A 17,355-nucleotide genomic window follows, 5' to 3' on the forward strand; every position below is an offset into this window, starting at 1 on the left:
AGGTCTGTTAACATGAAGCTAACTGTCCTTTGAAATCAACAAAAATATAAAAACTTTGTCATAAAACCAGTCAAAAAAAAATAATCCTACACCACACTGTGTACAAGTGCAAACATGTATATTTAAAAAATATACAATCTAACCCTGAGGCACTGCCAGCAGGTTCAACACAACTTCAGTTTCCAAACCATGAAAGTATTTTTAGAGGGGTTTGTATTAAATCACATATACAGGCACTCTTACTGTATTTCTAATCTAAATAATCGATGCCAGGCCTGTGTGCATTGTGTTCACACACCATTTATTCTGCTACATCAGCATCAATGAAAGAGCCAACTTCCCAATATTTCGGTAAGTTTAACATACCTTTGTCAAGGGAAAGTTTCTATTGGAACCTTCAGGCATGATGGTATCTAGTCTATTTATCCATGTATTTTCTTTTATTCTTCTATTTTATTCTTCTATACAGTACATTAGCCAACTATTTTCAAATCACAAATTTTAGGTCATCCATGGTGTGTGTTCCTTGCAAAATGCTGAACTATTGGTTCATTTACTTTATTTCTTAGATTTGACAAATGGTTCAGAATTCTTATAGATATATATTTGGACATTGTACTAATTGCCAGAGATGGCATAAATGAAAGCTTGTATAACAATTCAGACGCGTGAGACTAATTTATATCCAAACACATCCCTTTAAACCCTGTAATAGCTTAAATATACTGTCAGGAGAAACTGAAAGAGTTTGATTCAAGTTGTATTCCTTGCCTAAATTTGATTCTAAATACAATCTTAGAAAGGATGTACATCTAAATGAGATATGACAAGTTTCTTTTGAATGAAGGACTCCTTAAAACACAGCACATCAGGACCCCACTTCAGAATGCGACAATGATGGGTGCACATCCCCTCAGAATGTGACAATGATGGGTGCACATCCCCTCAGAATGCGGGAATGATGGGTGCACATCCCCTCAGAATGCGGGAATGATGGGTGCACATCCCCTCAGAATGCGGGAATGATGGGTGCACATCCCCTCAGAATGCGACAATGATGGGTGCACATCCCCTCAGAATGCGACAATGATGGGTGCACATCCCCTCAGAATGCGACAATGATGGGTGCACATCCCCTCAGACCAGATTTTAGGATCATTCCCCCCCCCAGATATTGTCCATGTCGTGCCCTGGAGGTTTCATATGCAACTCCTCAAAATACAATGGAGTCCTCCTGCTGTTATCCAGCTCCACTGCTGAATGAGACAGAGGCACATGGGAAGATTAATGGCCTGCCCTAGGATACACAGTCTGTGTATGAGCTGGGATTTGTAAACAGAAATTATATCCCGAGTCAACTTAAATTGTTTTATAGTGAATTTCCCCGATGTTCCAAACTATTTATTGATAGAGAAAGAGAGAGAGAATGTTTGTTCAATAATCCAAAATTAATTTAAAAGATAGGTTTACATAAAATAAATATTATACATTAAATGAAAAGTATTACCTGCACGTTTACATCTTCTTTCTTGAATATAAGGGATCGGACTTCATCGGGATCCACATTAAATATAGCTTGCACCAGTGGTGGCTGAAACATAGCAAAAAAAGAATGGTGGGCATTATCCTCATTGACAAGATTAAATCAAATATGTCACCATTATCCATTTGAGGAAATTAGTAACACAAGCAATAGGCATCTGGTTTCAGAAAAACAGAGTAGAGACCTATACTTCAAACCTACTGAGTTAAAACAAGCATTTGAGGTTGTAACAGTCACACTCTTGAGCATAGTCATTTAAAATATAATTTTTATATTCTTACTTCTTGATACTTTGTAAAAACATGTTGTGAAATACCCAAGAAATGGTGCCAACATTCTGCCAACTCTTAAAAAAAAATTAAAAAAAATAAAACCTGCATACCAAATTAGGCAGCCCGTTTTCTTGAACTAAACATATGCCAGGTCTTCACTAGCCACAAAATTGGAATTTAAACTGTATCTTGTTTTGGCCTGCAGGAACAGGAGGGTGGAAGCTACTGTGCAGTATGTTACTAAAACATTGAACTGTACAAAAATTGTCAATGCATTTTACAATACAATATTCCTTTAATATAATAAATCAATTAAGAAAAACATAACACACAAGGCCTGCAGAAGTCTGAGCCTCCATTTAAACCACTACAATCAAAATTATTACTTTTTTTTTCTACATTTAAGATTTCCACACAAAAAAGAAATGTACAATTAGGCCAAAAAGTCTTGGGCATTGAGAAATCAAATATTTCCAGCAAGGAAATAAGAAAGCCAAATCTCACCTTTACATTCCGAGTAGGTAAATGTGATGCATGTAGAAAATTGTCCAGAGGAACTTTCGAAACAAAAGTGGAGGGATCCTCTTCCACCTCCTCTAAGACCACAATACACACACGGCTCATTCGAACCCCTTTCAAAACAAACCTACAAATGATCCAAACTTTCCGCTGCACAGCTCCAGTAACAAAAAGCCAGAGGGCACGATACAGTAGAAATTCACATCACTGGTTCAATTATACAGCAGTAGCAGAATGATTCAAATAGGAAATTATTAACATGCACCCATTAAATCATTTAACATTTTTACACCCAATGGGAAAACAAAAACACACCCACACAATATTCCAATGTGCTGATCGTTTACTTCAGCCTGGTGAAGACAATATTTAGAACCACTGAACTCCCCATTCATCCCCAGGCTGCTGAAACAAGCAATCTGGCTCACAATTATCTGCATCCAGCAATCGTGCTGACTCCAACAATAGGCTTCCTGTTTTCTCCGTTTACATGTAAAAACCAGGCATGTTAAAGAAATCCTCGACTCATCTGATCCTTAGCATACATGAGAATTCTTTTCACTCTGAGAGCGCAGCCATGCAAGATCAGACAGTGACATTGCTGATCGCATTGCCTTTATCAGGTTGCAAGTGACATTATGGTGCTTTGCGAAATAGCAGCGATAATGCAGCAGTCCATGTGACACAGAAACTGCAGAAGTGAAGAAAGGTGCTGTGACAGTAGTCTCACACAAGCAAAATACAGAGGTCACTTAGTCCTAGCCTGAAGGATTTTAGAAAAGGTCACTCCTCAAGCATACACTTCAGAACATCATTCCACGTCTCATTTGATTATCAGAAAGCATTGGACTGTCCAGTGGCTTGCAGAGGGCTCTACTGTGTTACTTGGATGCAATTCTCCCTTTCATTTAGATGACTGAAGGCAAATTCCTCCTCCGATGTTTCTTAGCGTAGAGTCCTGTACTGCTTCTGCTCTGCATGAGTTACCAGGCAACTGCAACAGCGTTTTCATGAAGTACAGATAGGTCAGACCATGTGCTCCAGTGGGAATCCTTCTACAGCAGTACAAAGTTTACAACTGTTTAGTCTCCACGAGAGATTCTGACAGCTATACTGCTTCATACTCGACAAGCCTATACTGAAGCGCCCCTTTTCACTGAAGACGCAGTTATAGCAGCCACTGCAGGTGTCCTGATGACTGGACAGAGGGGGAGGTGTGCACTACAGCAAAATCATCCTAGATTGGTATGCGTTGCTTGAGCTGGTGAATGAACAGCTGTGTGAAAGCAAGAATTATTGCCTCAGATCCTCTCCAGTATTTTACGCCTGTACTGATTGCAGCAATGGAACAAAGACAAAAGGTTTATTATTCTTCACTGAAACAAAAAACCTCAAAATAAATACTACGTCTTTAGTGTGATCCAGGCCCTCTTCTTTCACCTTGTTTTTACAGTACTGTAGGCTCCCCCACTCTCCCCCCTGCTTCATATTATGTAAAGCAATCCTTTCACCTTATAGAATCATCCTCTCAGGCATCCCCATTGGAGCCATAAAATTATGAACTCCTGCATTTAGAGCAGGAATCAGGCAGATCAGCAAAACACAAATCAGCATCGCTGCTGCATAACTCCACCAAGGAGCAAGAAGCTCTCTCCTTCACAACAAATCAGGACTACCCAATAAGACTTTCCTGCTATAATTCCATCCAGACGAGGCGCTCAGATCTCACAGCTATCCAACCCCCTCTCCCCATCCCAAAGAACAAAACTGCCTTTTGGGCAGGTTTCCCAGACCTACAATCTGTGCCATCTACGTGACTAATCAGCTTTATCATAAAGACTGTGAGCAAGCTTCAATATTTTTTCCCTACTGCAAGCCACAGATAAATCTCTCTGCCTTATTGGCTTTTATGACGAACAGTGCTCTGCTTTCTGCACAGGCTACTGAAGAGGCAAGTCAAAACATGCCAGCCTCACCACACACACACACCATCATATCCCTTGTGAGGGATTTCCTAGTGAAGATCAAAGAATTTCAGAACTGATTCTTAAAGTATTGTAATTAACTGTCTCCTAATTTGCTACTGATATTAAAATAACTTTGGATAAGCTACTGTAGTAACACACACTTCAGCTTTGAGCAGCTCAACACAAATTGTATTTATGCTCACACAGTCTAGCGGTGGGTGGTCTGGTAACTAGAGGATACCATGGGAGGGATGGGCCTGATATGCCAACTTTTAAGACTGTAAAATGATAAAAGCACAAGTCAACAAAAAATGTGCCTTTCACATTTTTCCCCCCAAAGTTTAATTACAGAATCATCATATATTGCAAACCACTGACTAAAATCTGTATTTAACATATTAAACACAAAAAGTAAAAACAGAAATAAATACATACATAAATCTCAGATTTACAGCTTTAATACTACGGATTAAAAGAGCAGCCTTCCAGACCAATACATTATATTACAAAGGAAAGAGCCTACTGTATGTAACAGGCAAAAACTAGCATTCCTTTGCCATCTCAGTTGTAGCCTTAAGTAAAGCGCTTACAGTACTTTCTTCAGCATGCCTAGTGAAGAAATATTTTAAAAACTTGCTAGATTAACATGTCAACAATTAAAATGACAGGACTTCACAAAATAGTGCATTTGGTTTCCCAAAACTGGGGCTCATTGGATTAAGTTCTGAACAGTACATGTTGAGTGGCCTGTAAATATCTCAAAAGGGACATTTCTGCATTTGTGAAAGATCAGAGCTGATCTGTATATATTTGTTTAATTTAAAAACAGGATATTCAATGTTTTTTGCAGGAAATTCAAATTCCACAGTAGCGGTTTCAAACAGGTATATAAAAGGGATGCTACGAGCTTATTCCAAATGGTAAACGTTGCTTGGCCTTCCCAAAAGTCTTGTAGTCAGCCATTCTTTATCAACTATATTTCTTTCTTAAAACAAAATATTGTGAAAGAACACACACAACATCCCTGGTGAAACACTCTTGGAATAGTAAATGACACTCTGAAACAAGGATACTGCATTTCTTTTGAATCCCTTCAAGCCAACAATTTACAAAACATGTATCAACATTGTATTGGCATGCTAATCTACAGCACCATGTAAATAAAAATTCAAGAGAGGGATTTTACACACAAAGAAAATAGGTGAGGGATCCATCTCCTGATGTCGAATGTAAATATTTCGAAACAGTTCTATCATTTGAAATCTGCTTAAATGTTAGAAGCTTAAATCTAAGGTTGGCCATGCTTTGGCTCCGGAGCCCTCGAGCCAGCTCCGTGCTATGGAGCCAGAGTGGACCTGGAGCGCTCCGGAGCATGAAGCTGGAGCCTAGCCAGAGCGGACCTGGAACATGAAGCTGGAGCCGAGGTTCCGGAGCAGCTCCACCATTTCCTGCCTTCCACATTTAAAAAAAAATCATGAATTATTCAGTTCAAACATTTAAATGAACAAAATAAATAAATAAAATACAATACCTAACTGCAAATTCAGAAGTACTTCAATCTATGTAGTACTTATTTTGATACGAGGGGTCGTCCAACATTATCAATTAGAATCATGTATTCCAGCATCTGCAGACATTCCCTTTCACAAAACCCAGTGCAGGCGTATAGAGAGGGTGCTCTTAATTGTGTAGTAAGAGGACAGGGCGTGAAAGATTAGTCAAATGCAATTGGAAACATACATAAGAACATAAGAACATAAGAAAGTTTACAAACGAGAGGAGGCCATTCGGCCCATCTTGCTCGTTTGGTTGTTAGTAGCTTATTGATCCCAAAATCTCATCAAGCAGCTTCTTGAAGGATCCCAGGGTGTCAGCTTCAACAACATTACTGGGGAGTTGATTCCAGACCCTCACAATTCTCTGTGTAAAAAAGTGTCTCCTATTTTCTGTTCTGAATGCCCCTTCTTCTAAACTCCATTTGTGACCCCTGGTCCTTGTTTCTTTTTTCAGGCTGAAAAAGTCCCTTGCGTCGACACTGTCAATACCTTTTAGAATTTTGAATGCTTGAATTAGGTCGCCACGTAGTCTTCTTTGTTCAAGACTGAACAGATTCAATTCTTTTAGCCTGTCTGCATATGACATGCCTTTTAAGCCCGGAATAATTCTGGTCGCTCTTCTTTGCACTCTTTCTAGAGCAGCAATATCTTTTTTATAGCGAGGTGACCAGAACTGCACACAATATTCAAGATGAGGTCTTACAAGTGCATTGTACAGTTTTAACATTACTTCCCTTGATTTAAATTCAACACTTTTCACAATGTATCCGAGCATCTTGTTAGCCTTTTTTATAGCTTCCCCACATTGTCTAGATGAAGACATTTCTGAGTCAACAAAAACTCCTAGGTCTTTTTCATAGATTCCTTCTCCAATTTCAATATCTCCCATATGATATTTATAATGTACATTTTTATTTCCTGCGTGCAGTACCTTACACTTTTCTCTATTAAATGTCATTTGCCATGTGTCTGCCCAGTTCTGAATCTTGTCTAGATCATTTTGAATGACCTTTGCTGCTGCAACAGTGTTTGCCACTCCTCCTACTTTTGTGTCGTCTGCAAATTTAACAAGTTTGCTTACTATACCAGAATCTAAATCATTAATGTAGATTAGGAATAGCAGAGGACCTAATACTGATCCCTGTGGTACACCGCTGGTTACCACACTCCATTCTGAGGTTTTTCCTCTAATCAGTACTTTCTGTTTTCTACATGTTAACCACTCCCTAATCCATGTACATGTGTTTCCTTGAATCCCAACTGCGTTCAGTTTGAGAATTAATCTTTTGTGCGGGACTTTGTCAAAAGCTTTCTGGAAATCTAAATAAACCATGTCATATCCTTTGCAATTATCAAATATCGATGTTGCATCCTCAAAAAAATCAAGCAAGTTAGTTAGGCACGATCTCCCTTTCCTAAAACCATGTTGACTGTCTCCCAGTACCCTGTTACCATATAGGTAATTTTCCATTTTGGCTCTTATTATAGTTTCCATAAGTTTGCATATAATAGAAGTCAGGCTTACTGGTCTGTAGTTACCTGGTTCAGTTTTGTTTCCCTTTTTGTGGATCGGTATTACGTTTGCAATTTTCCAGTCTGTCGGTACCACCCCTGTGTCAAGAGACTGCTGCATGATCTTTGTTAGCGGTTTGTAAATTACTTCTTTCATTTCTTTGAGTACTACTGGGAGGATCTCATCCGGCCCAGGGGATTTGTTTATTTTAAGAGCTCCTAGTCCCTTTAACACTTCTGCCTCAGTTATGCTAAAGTTATTTAAATGGGAGGCTAGGATTGAATAATAAAATAAAAGCTTGGTGAAGACTGGTACAAAATCAAGGCAGTTATGTTCACAGACCGTTAAATTAAATGTATAGGCTCTAATATATATTATAATAATATGCAACATAACGTATGCTAGATACTGTATTTTATAGAACACCGGTTCTATCCATGACACATTTCATTATACTGCTGGAATGAACATTACATTTTCATGTTCACATATTTTTCAGGATTTAGACATATATTTTAATATTTATTAATTTGCAAAACATTATCAGTCATTATACATAACACTAAAAGTTGAAAAATATTCCACAATTAAGAAAGGCCTTACTTTACCCTTGTGAGTTAATTACCAAACAAAGGGTGCCATACAGTAGTGACAGTTAAACAAAGTAGACAACGCATATCTTAATAATCCTTGCCATTGTAACTTTGTATGTGTGCTGAGAGCACTAAAGTATGTGGCAGCTAGTTTTGCATGCACAGCCTAATCTGGTCTCATTTTATTGACAGCCAGAAGTAGAATATAAAAAAATATATAATGTGACATTAACTTTTATAGCCACTTGCTGTCAAACATTGCACATTATAACAGTAATAAATTTCTGCTTCAAAATGCTGCCTAAATTAGGGGCCCTGTCATGCGTCCAAATCGAGGTACTGTCGGGACACTATTTGTCACAATTATTTAGAGAAAATGTTAAAAACAGACGTAAAATGTGAAATTTTGATTTTCACGTTAGGAAATTTTGTATATGTGGCTGCTGTACTGTCTCGTGGTGCAAAAGCATACTCTACTGGTTTAGGGTGTGTTTGAGCGAGTTATTTACAACTCTACGGCTATCCAATCACATTAACCTGCAGTCATATGAATGAGGATGCGTCACGTGCTTTTTGTGCGTGCGACATTATGGCTGGTGTTGATGAACCCGTCACTAAAAAGCAATTACTGAACGGAGTGAGAAAAAAGAAATGACACCTGGATTCAATCACAGGACTGCTACCAAGGCATTTTGTAAATTGTCTAACAAAGAATTTACAAAAGCAAGTCACTGGTGGGATACAACATTATTATTATTATTATTATTTATTTCTTAGCAGACGCTCTTATCCAGGATGACTTACAACTTGTTAGAAAATATCACAATACAAAGCATCACTTTACAAAACATCATATTAAATATCACATTACAGACAAGAGCAGTTATAAAATACAGTAGTCAGTATATATGCAAATGCAAATAAATACAGTAAATAATTGCGTTCGATAGTGATTTCAAATAAGAGCAATTATACAAATAGTAAATATGTGCTTATAAAAAGAGTAAAGTCCATTAAGCCCGTGTCTTGTGACTGTAAACTGAAGGTTGTGTGAAGAACTGAAGCAGTATTGCGCTGGTGAGGTGTGAAATGCAAGTGGGAATGAATTTCAGCATGAGCTGCAAGGAGTTCTACAGTTATGTTATCTTAATTGTACTGTAATTCTTGACATGTATTTTTTGTATACAACTATAAGTTGCCCTGGGTAAGGGTGTCTGCCAAGAAAAATAATAACAATAACAATAATGTTATGCACATAGCCATGTCATCCAAGAAATACTAGACCGCTCTCTCAAAGACATCGCAGAGGCAGTTTTGTAACTAACCGTGCATTGATGCTGCATTTGAACAATAATTTGCCTGGTCAATACTATTTTGTTACGAACAATAAAATTCCTAAATTTATTACAGAGCCGATGGCTCTGGAGCCAGCCTGGAGCCGGAGCAGGGGGGTTCCGGCAGCTCTGGAGCCAGCCTGGAGCTGAGCTACTAGAACCACTCCAGAACCTGAGCTAGCAAAGCCGGAGCACAGACAACCATACTAAAATCTCAAGACAGAGAGCCTAGTTCAAGACAAGTTACATTATGAAATTTGTACATTGAATGTTTTCCTATTGACTGGGTTCTGGTCTGCTATTACTAGTGAAAAACTAAGAGCTATTGTATTTCATTGTGAGATACAATTATAATACTCTACGATATTCGTATGTATGTGGGCGTTGGGCAATCAGAGCACTTGGCTTGTCTAAGGCAATTCAGAAGGCGGAATACTGTCATGTTCCATTGTTTTTTATGGGCAGTGATACTGTACACTTAAATGCATTTAGTACCCAAGCATCAATCAAAAAAAAAAAAATATATACTTTTTTTTTTTTTTTTTACTCAGCTAATTTTACATTAAATGATTTTTACCAATGTTCTAAAAAAAATTAAAAAAATAAAAACCTGTTTATCAAGACTGTCAACATGCTGGGAATTTTTCACACATTCCTTTGTGGCCCACACAGCTACTGTTAAACAGAGAGGTCTAGCTACATTTCAAAATCTCAGTCTGTCCCACAGAACATATCCGTTAAGTTACCCATTTCTGGGAAAAAACACTAAAATAGCAGGATTCCCAAAGGATGTCCTCACAAGTATTGTACAATGGTTTTAAAGGGAAGTGGATGACTCACACAGCCCAAGGCATTTTCAACCATCAGATCTAACCAATCGGACGACAAAGGGGGAATTATATTCATCTTATTTAAAAAGTCTTTCTGACTGCACTGTGTGCTGTAGGGCAGTTGGTGACTATCAAGCAATCATAACCCTGCATACTGTGTATTACAAGTGTGGGTATAGTGTGGGATACATTTTTAAAATCAGTTGGATAACATGCCCACCAGGACTAGTTTCAAATGTGTTTGTTTACAATCCAATCCAGTGGAAGGCTGCTGAAATTCAGGACCGAGTTGAGCTTCAGTAGTTCAAACAATACGGCCACCGATAAGCGTTTTATAGCAACTTCAAAATGTCAGAAATAATTTCAAATTTCTATTGTTTTAATTCCGATTTCCTTGAAGGAGTTTAGTTACCGATCTGCCTGCGTCGGACTTACTTATAGCCCCTTCGTTAACACTGGGGTGGTAGGAAACAGAGGCTGCAAACTGACACTCAAGGGTTTATCTAAAAAAAGACACTGCAAAGCAGCCATAAAAAGGTTCAAAATGAATCTGTCAAAAGCGCAGTCTGTTGATAACTAAAGTAAAGATCGGGCAGGTAAATTAAATTCAGGGATTATTTTAATTTAAAAAAAAAAAAAAAAGTTAAAATTGTGTTGCTAATTTAAAAAATATATACTTGTGATCATCGTTCCTTCTAAGGCTAAAATGCGTACATTTTTCACAATAACTGACAACAACCTTCGCACTAACTTTCGCAGGCTATCAAATATCAACCTTGAAATCATTTTGAGAGCATTCTTGCAAAGTCTGAACAGAAGCATATTCATGTCATCTTGCAGCTGATTCTCCGATTTCCCTCTGTAAAAATTCATGTCACATTCGTTCAGAGCTCGCTGGGTGCCAGCGAATCTACTAGTGCAGGGTGGGCGAAGGAGGCATCTGGCAATTCTGCCTCTGTGGAGAATGCAGCTCATGAACTTTACAATGTTGAACTCGTCGTATAATTGAATACTAATAATTGAAGCACCATCTTTCTGCATTATTTAGAAGTAGAAATACTCCGGTAAACAAATACAAAAACTACAACACTCATTTTGACAGTTCTGTTTTATTTCCCTTTTAGAAAAGGGCCATTTCACAAATATCAACATCAGGCATTATGAAACTAGTAAAAATGTAATCCAAATATTAGTCGAAAATACAAATTTAAGTGTATAATATAACTGATTACCATGTGATTTTTATTTTTTTTTTGGCAAGTTGAGTTTATTCATCATGTGACTTCAATCACGTGCCTCTGCTGAAACTCAACATGTTAGCTGAACCAACAAAGAAAAAAAAATGTTTCAGTAAAAGAAAAAAGGACTGCACTCCTCTATGCTGATAAACTAAGATACTGGACTGCGCTCAGGTGGGGCTGCCCCAAAGGAAAAGCCACTTTCACACTGGCATGATGTACCTGGGTCAGGACCCGGTGTCATGCGGTTTGAGTACATGATTTCACATCGCGTATCAATGCCCCAGAAGCAGCTCGTTACGGACTCTTCCATCCAAGCCGTTGGGCCAAATGTTGATTAGAGAAAATGTTTGTTCATCCCTGCTGCACTCTGGTTCATGATGTTCTCAACAGAAATGTTCTTTGCAGAAGTGAAACCTTCACGCAGGCGTGGCTGTATGTTATTGTGTCGGCTCACAAACGGCCTTCGTGCATTTTGTCTCGCTCAACCCAGGTCAAAGCGTGTCAACCCACATCCTGAGATGGGTCGCCTAGACCCGGGTTAACCCAGGTACATTGTTTCACACTACGTGGGATTGTGACCTGGGTAGCCAGGACCCAGGTAGGAGTGCCAGTGTGAAAGGGGCTTAAGTTAACCAAATTAATTGAAGAGACAAGCTCAAAGCTAGTTTTCCATAGCTATACATTCGTTAAAATGAAATTGATTGCTTTACTATGTAAAGTCAAAGGACTATACACCGTTTGTCTCATAACGACTTCTGTCCAGAGACACACCTTGTTAAATTTAGCAAATAAGGCCGCATCAGGAAGAAACAATTGGGGGGATTAATTCTGAGTTTACAGTAAAAGGGGCGCTATTTATGTTACAATCGGGTAATACACAGCACTGAACCTGTGTAGAGCAACAAGCCAGTCAACAGTGCACTTTTTTTTTTTTGTTTTTTGTGTTTCATAGTTTATCCTGGTTATTGTAATGCCAGTAAAACGTTAAACTTAATTTGTGGAATACTGTAGGATTAGTCTCACATGACATTGCTGGACTTTTACTAAACTGATTCATATTTTTTTTTGTTATTGTAATGCTAGCAATAAAATAAACAGGTATTTTCAAAACACCTTCATTTCTAGGCTGAAATACACTGTTAGTTTAAGACTGTAAATAAGATTTTCACAACTGTGCTGGACATTTGTTTTTCTGAACTTATGTAATATTATTCTCAGGTTTTCCTGCTTATTTTATTGCCAGCAATGATCCAGTGATAAACACTATGACAGGTTTGAAGAGTCTTCAGGTACGTTACTTACAATTACAGCAACGAGTCGGATTAAAAAAAACTCTTGGCTGTATAAAAATAAAATAATTGTGGTAAAATGTATTATTTTACTGATTTTAACTATGAACATTATATTTATGTTCAAATCCATGTTTCATTATTAATGCGATGATAAAACGTGGGGAAAAAACTGAACTTACTGTTCCCAAAAATGGAAGGTCAGTAGCCATAAAGATGGTTACAATTGAAGGCAGTGCAGATGGCAGTGTTTTATACAGTAGTATAAAGAAATTCTATGCAGGCCACCAGTTAAGCATGCAGTCTACTGAAAAGGCTGTATTTATGATAAGATCTCAAACAGGCTTCATGAAATTAAAATATACTTATTCATAAAAATTATATAGTTATTTTGTGTGACTATATATATATATATATATAATATCCGAGGATGATTCAGTCAGCAGAGTCTGGTTTAAATTTAAAGCAAACTGTAACATTGTTGAGATACTTGTGTTGGAATATTGTTTCAAAACTGTACAATGCAACAAAAATATATTAAATGGGTTAATGTGTGGCCAAAGACCCCCTTTTCAGTCAAAACAGCAAGTTTTAGTACCTAAAAAGCTTCAAGGGAATGCGGCTTGTGATAAACAAAATACTGAATGACTGGCTCGTGATTTACTGGAGTGAACAACAACCGTATACCACGAAGAGTCACTGGGTACCCTCTGTCACAGGGAACGGAAATCCACCATATACCACGAAGAGTCACTGGGTACCCTCTGTCACAGGGAACTGAAATCCACCATATACCACAAAGGGTCATTGGGTACCCTCTGTCACAGGGAACTGAAATCCACCATATACCACGAAGGGTCATTGGGTACCCTCTGTCACAGGGAACGGAAATGTTCCGCTGAAGGTTTCACTGCACTTGAAGACAATCCTTTCCTCACACACAGGACATGTGCAGCAGTACACCTTTGTATTAAAAGCTCTTTTTTTATTTTAAAATGGCACTCCTACAAAAAGCATTCTCTTTGTGTTTCAAATTGATTCGAAACAGTTCTGTAACCAGGAGGACATCAGCTGCCTGCCACCCTGCCTCAGAATTCATGTAATATTTTAAGTTGGTTTCATGAGCTTTTTCACATTTAGACTATCAACATCTAGCCTATTTCGCAGAAAGTTTAGTACAGCAGTTAGAATAGTATAGTATAGCATGTTAGAACTAGGAGTATTTAAAAAAAAAAAAAAAAAAAAAAAACTTCTGGAAAGGAAATGGCAATATGCTAAGGTTCATGTGTCAAACTAAACATATCTCAGTAAGGAGAACCAAACATCTTTTTGACAGCAACAGCTGCATGTGTGATGGATGGGCTGCCTTTACACTGGGTTAAAATGTACATGCACAGTACATTCCAAAGCACCTCTCTACAGTGAGCGATAAACCTCCAAGAAACAAATATAAATTCTGAACTAGTGTGGTCACAAAAAGGCTTTCCTGTTTTTGTGTTTTGCCTACTCCCCCCTGCTAATGTACAGTACCAGATGGATTTGAATAACAGTCCAGTAATGGTTGCAGAGTCCATGAATTTGTTGACAGGCGGTTTGTTCTGCCAAACACAGATTTGCTGTCACGCTCCTGTGGACAGTTAATTAAGACTGCTCTACAGTTTAGTCTACAGATATGCTTTTGACAGAAATTGACACACTCAAGAGAGTAACATCGAACTAAAATTTGTCACTAGATGATTATGTATTACTCCTACAATTCTTTATTATTCTCACATCAATTTCTTATCTACATTGTGTGCCACTAAATCCTTTAGCATGTAAAAAAATGTAATCTTCATTTGAGTCTTACCTTTGTTAGTTAATGAGCATCACAGAACAGTAGTATCTTTTTAAACCATCAATAGTTATTCAAAAAACTGATCTCAATTCTAATTCCTCTTATCTTTTGTACAAATACTGCCAAATGGAATATAGATTGAAGTCCAACTAGATTTTGGCAGAGCATTAATTGCAAACAAGATATATCAACTACCTATGCAAATGCAAATCTCTTGGATTGTAATAGCAACAGTGGAATTTCCTTACCTTAACTCAATCACTGGGTTTTAGAATAAAGAGGATTTAATAATAATCCCACAACCAACTGAAAGAAACACTTCCAGGGCAATTACATTTTTTTTTCTTTTTTTTTGGGTGGGTGGGGGGGGCCCCGCTCACTTGCTAGCGCCATTTGCACCTGTAAACACAAAAAAATCCTGCTTCTTCCTTTAAAAACGTGTCAATATGACTGTATGACTGTGCTATGACGTCAGTCTGTAATGAAAAAAAAAAAAAGCCTGCATGTCATATGTATTAAACCGAAGGACAGTCACAGTCTGATCGAACACAAATTAATACCCCCCCCCTCCTCCATTAATACTGTTTGACAATGTAAAAAGGATATGTTAAAGGAAAATACTGACACCTGATTCAAATAACCACTCCATTGTTTTAACATGAACAGTGCCATCTAGTGACTTAAATACACAACTTTTACAATAACCTTTATAAGAACGTTAGGGAATATAAAATGTTAGAAAGTGCTCAATACAACAATCTCAAAACTAAAACAGCATGTTGCTAACATTTTCCTCCAAGTAAACCTTACATCACAGAAGAATTTAATTATACACATGGTGGCTCTCAGCTCATTCTTAATCCTTTGGCGGACAGCCATTCTAAATTTCAGTGCTTCAGCATCAGACGCACTCTCTTCCGAGATGTCTCACGGAAAAAAATATGCCATGGGAGAAAAAAGTGTTTGAGCCTTGTCATTGAATAAATAAAAAAAAAAAAAAAAAACTGTGACACACAGGAAATGCATCTACCAGCGCATATTTAAGGTTTTATCGAGTCACACAACTCCTGTTTGTGAAGGCAATTGCCTCTGAAATTATAATTCAGTACACATTTAGATTCAATATCTAAAATAAGAACTTGGATAGCATTTCATTTTTTTTCCTTTAGAACAAGAACAAGAAGAGGCTTGACATTTTGCTTTTGCTATGACATTGCAGTTTGTATTTTTTGTAATTTTGTAATCCTGTTTTTAGTTTTTGCTATGACACCAATTTGTATTATTCGTAATTTTGTAATCCTGGATTTAGTTTTTGTTGACATTGTAATTTTTGTATTTCTTTGGCATGGCACTGCCATGAAAGGCGCTACATAAAAACAAATTGGTTAATTGTTAAACTGTTGCGTGGAATTTACAGGTTGAAAAGATGCCTGGAAGAGGCTACAAGAAACTGATGGAGTTCCTGAAGACCACCAGAAAGCCCCTTGATCAAGAATATCAACACCCTTTTCTTTGAGGATCATGAGGGGATTGATCTACTGGAGGACCAGATGGATGAGGAGCTGATGATGGAAGAGGAAGAAGCTGCTCCAGATAAGCCCCAGCCCAGAATTCCACTGTCAAGAAAATGCACTGTTTACAGTATTCATTGTTTATTATTTTTTTTGCATATTAAAAACACACATTTATGTATTTCTAATTGACTTTTATGCATTCCTAATGGTTTGTCTTTCTTATATAGTATGGCCACCACAGATGCTGACCGTGCACACCAAATGCCGTTGTACACATCGTCGCAACGCACCGGATTGCTGGTCACCAGACAGGTCTGCACCCGCTCGTTACACACCTGATGCTTCTGCAGAACCTGCTCCAGTCTACTTTTTCGATGAAGAGAGTGAAGTAACCAGGTTTCTTCAAATATGAAGACGCAGACCACGAGGCACCGAGACCGCTCCCTTTCAGACTTAGTCGTCTTGTAGGAATTGACATCTCCATGGTTACCTGTGCTCTTCAATCCACGACTGCCAAGTCTACCTGCAAAATAGATTTCTTCCTTCTCTTTTTCACACAGGTTATCATCGCTGAGATCTGCACATTTACCAATGCCCAGGGATGTCATTTAGTTATAGAAAAACCTAGCTATGGTAATAGTCAAGGTGGTTGGAACAAAGTTACCCCAGAGGAGATAATACAATTTAAAGGTTATCTAATTTATATGGGCATTGTACGGTTACCTTACACTCATCAGTATTTGAGCAAGGCTTCTTTATATCATGGCTTGTGGGCTTGGGCATTCATGACATGCGATCGATTCAAGGCGATAACGGCTGCGCCACATATTGTCGATCCCGCTGAATGGCTAAAATAGAACATAAGACGTTTGTTGCATGCTTCGCTCCCAAATGCAACAGGAAACAGTTATGTATGATTCGCAAACTGCCTTGCTTCTAAATGTAGTTAATTTGTCCCAGTTTCGACTACTTTTGATAAAGAACTCCATTTGCCCTTTATTTTGTAATACATTACCATGCTAAAAGGCTTTACATAAGATTTGGCAATGTACTTTGTGATATTTTGCTAATTCTTCTTTCATAAAACAGCTGACAGTTTTGAAAATAGGGCAGTTTTGGGGGATTTTGACACACAGACCATCGCTCGGACAAATCTTGTAGCTCCTCAATAGTAAAAGATATTAAATCTGTTTTTTTTTTTGTTTTTTTTAATTGAAATCCTCAAAGTTTTGTATCTGTCATATGTGGATAATTGGTTTATGTCAAACTTGGAAAGGGGTCAAAATTGGCAGTTTTTGAAAATATTATATACATTTTTCAATAATTATTTTGGGCGATGCAGCTTAT

General features: G+C 37.8%; 1 protein-coding gene across 1 annotated transcript in view; it reads right to left on the bottom strand.

The window, feature by feature from the left end:
• Positions 1-2,984, bottom strand: part of LOC121313649 (serine/threonine-protein phosphatase 6 regulatory ankyrin repeat subunit A-like) — a 40,017-nt gene extending 37,033 nt beyond the window's left edge. The window contains exons 1-2 of the mRNA XM_041246388.1: positions 2,320-2,984; positions 1,508-1,591 (exon numbers count right to left, since the gene is read on the bottom strand). Coding sequence (XP_041102322.1) covers positions 1,508-1,591; positions 2,320-2,439 — 204 coding nt within the window. The 5' untranslated portion in view covers positions 2,440-2,984. The remainder of the gene's footprint in view (positions 1-1,507; positions 1,592-2,319) is intronic.
• Positions 2,985-17,355: the final 14,371 nt, after the last annotated feature.

This window comes from Polyodon spathula, chromosome 3 (assembly GCF_017654505.1).
Source record: "Polyodon spathula isolate WHYD16114869_AA chromosome 3, ASM1765450v1, whole genome shotgun sequence".
NCBI lineage: Eukaryota > Metazoa > Chordata > Actinopteri > Acipenseriformes > Polyodontidae > Polyodon > Polyodon spathula.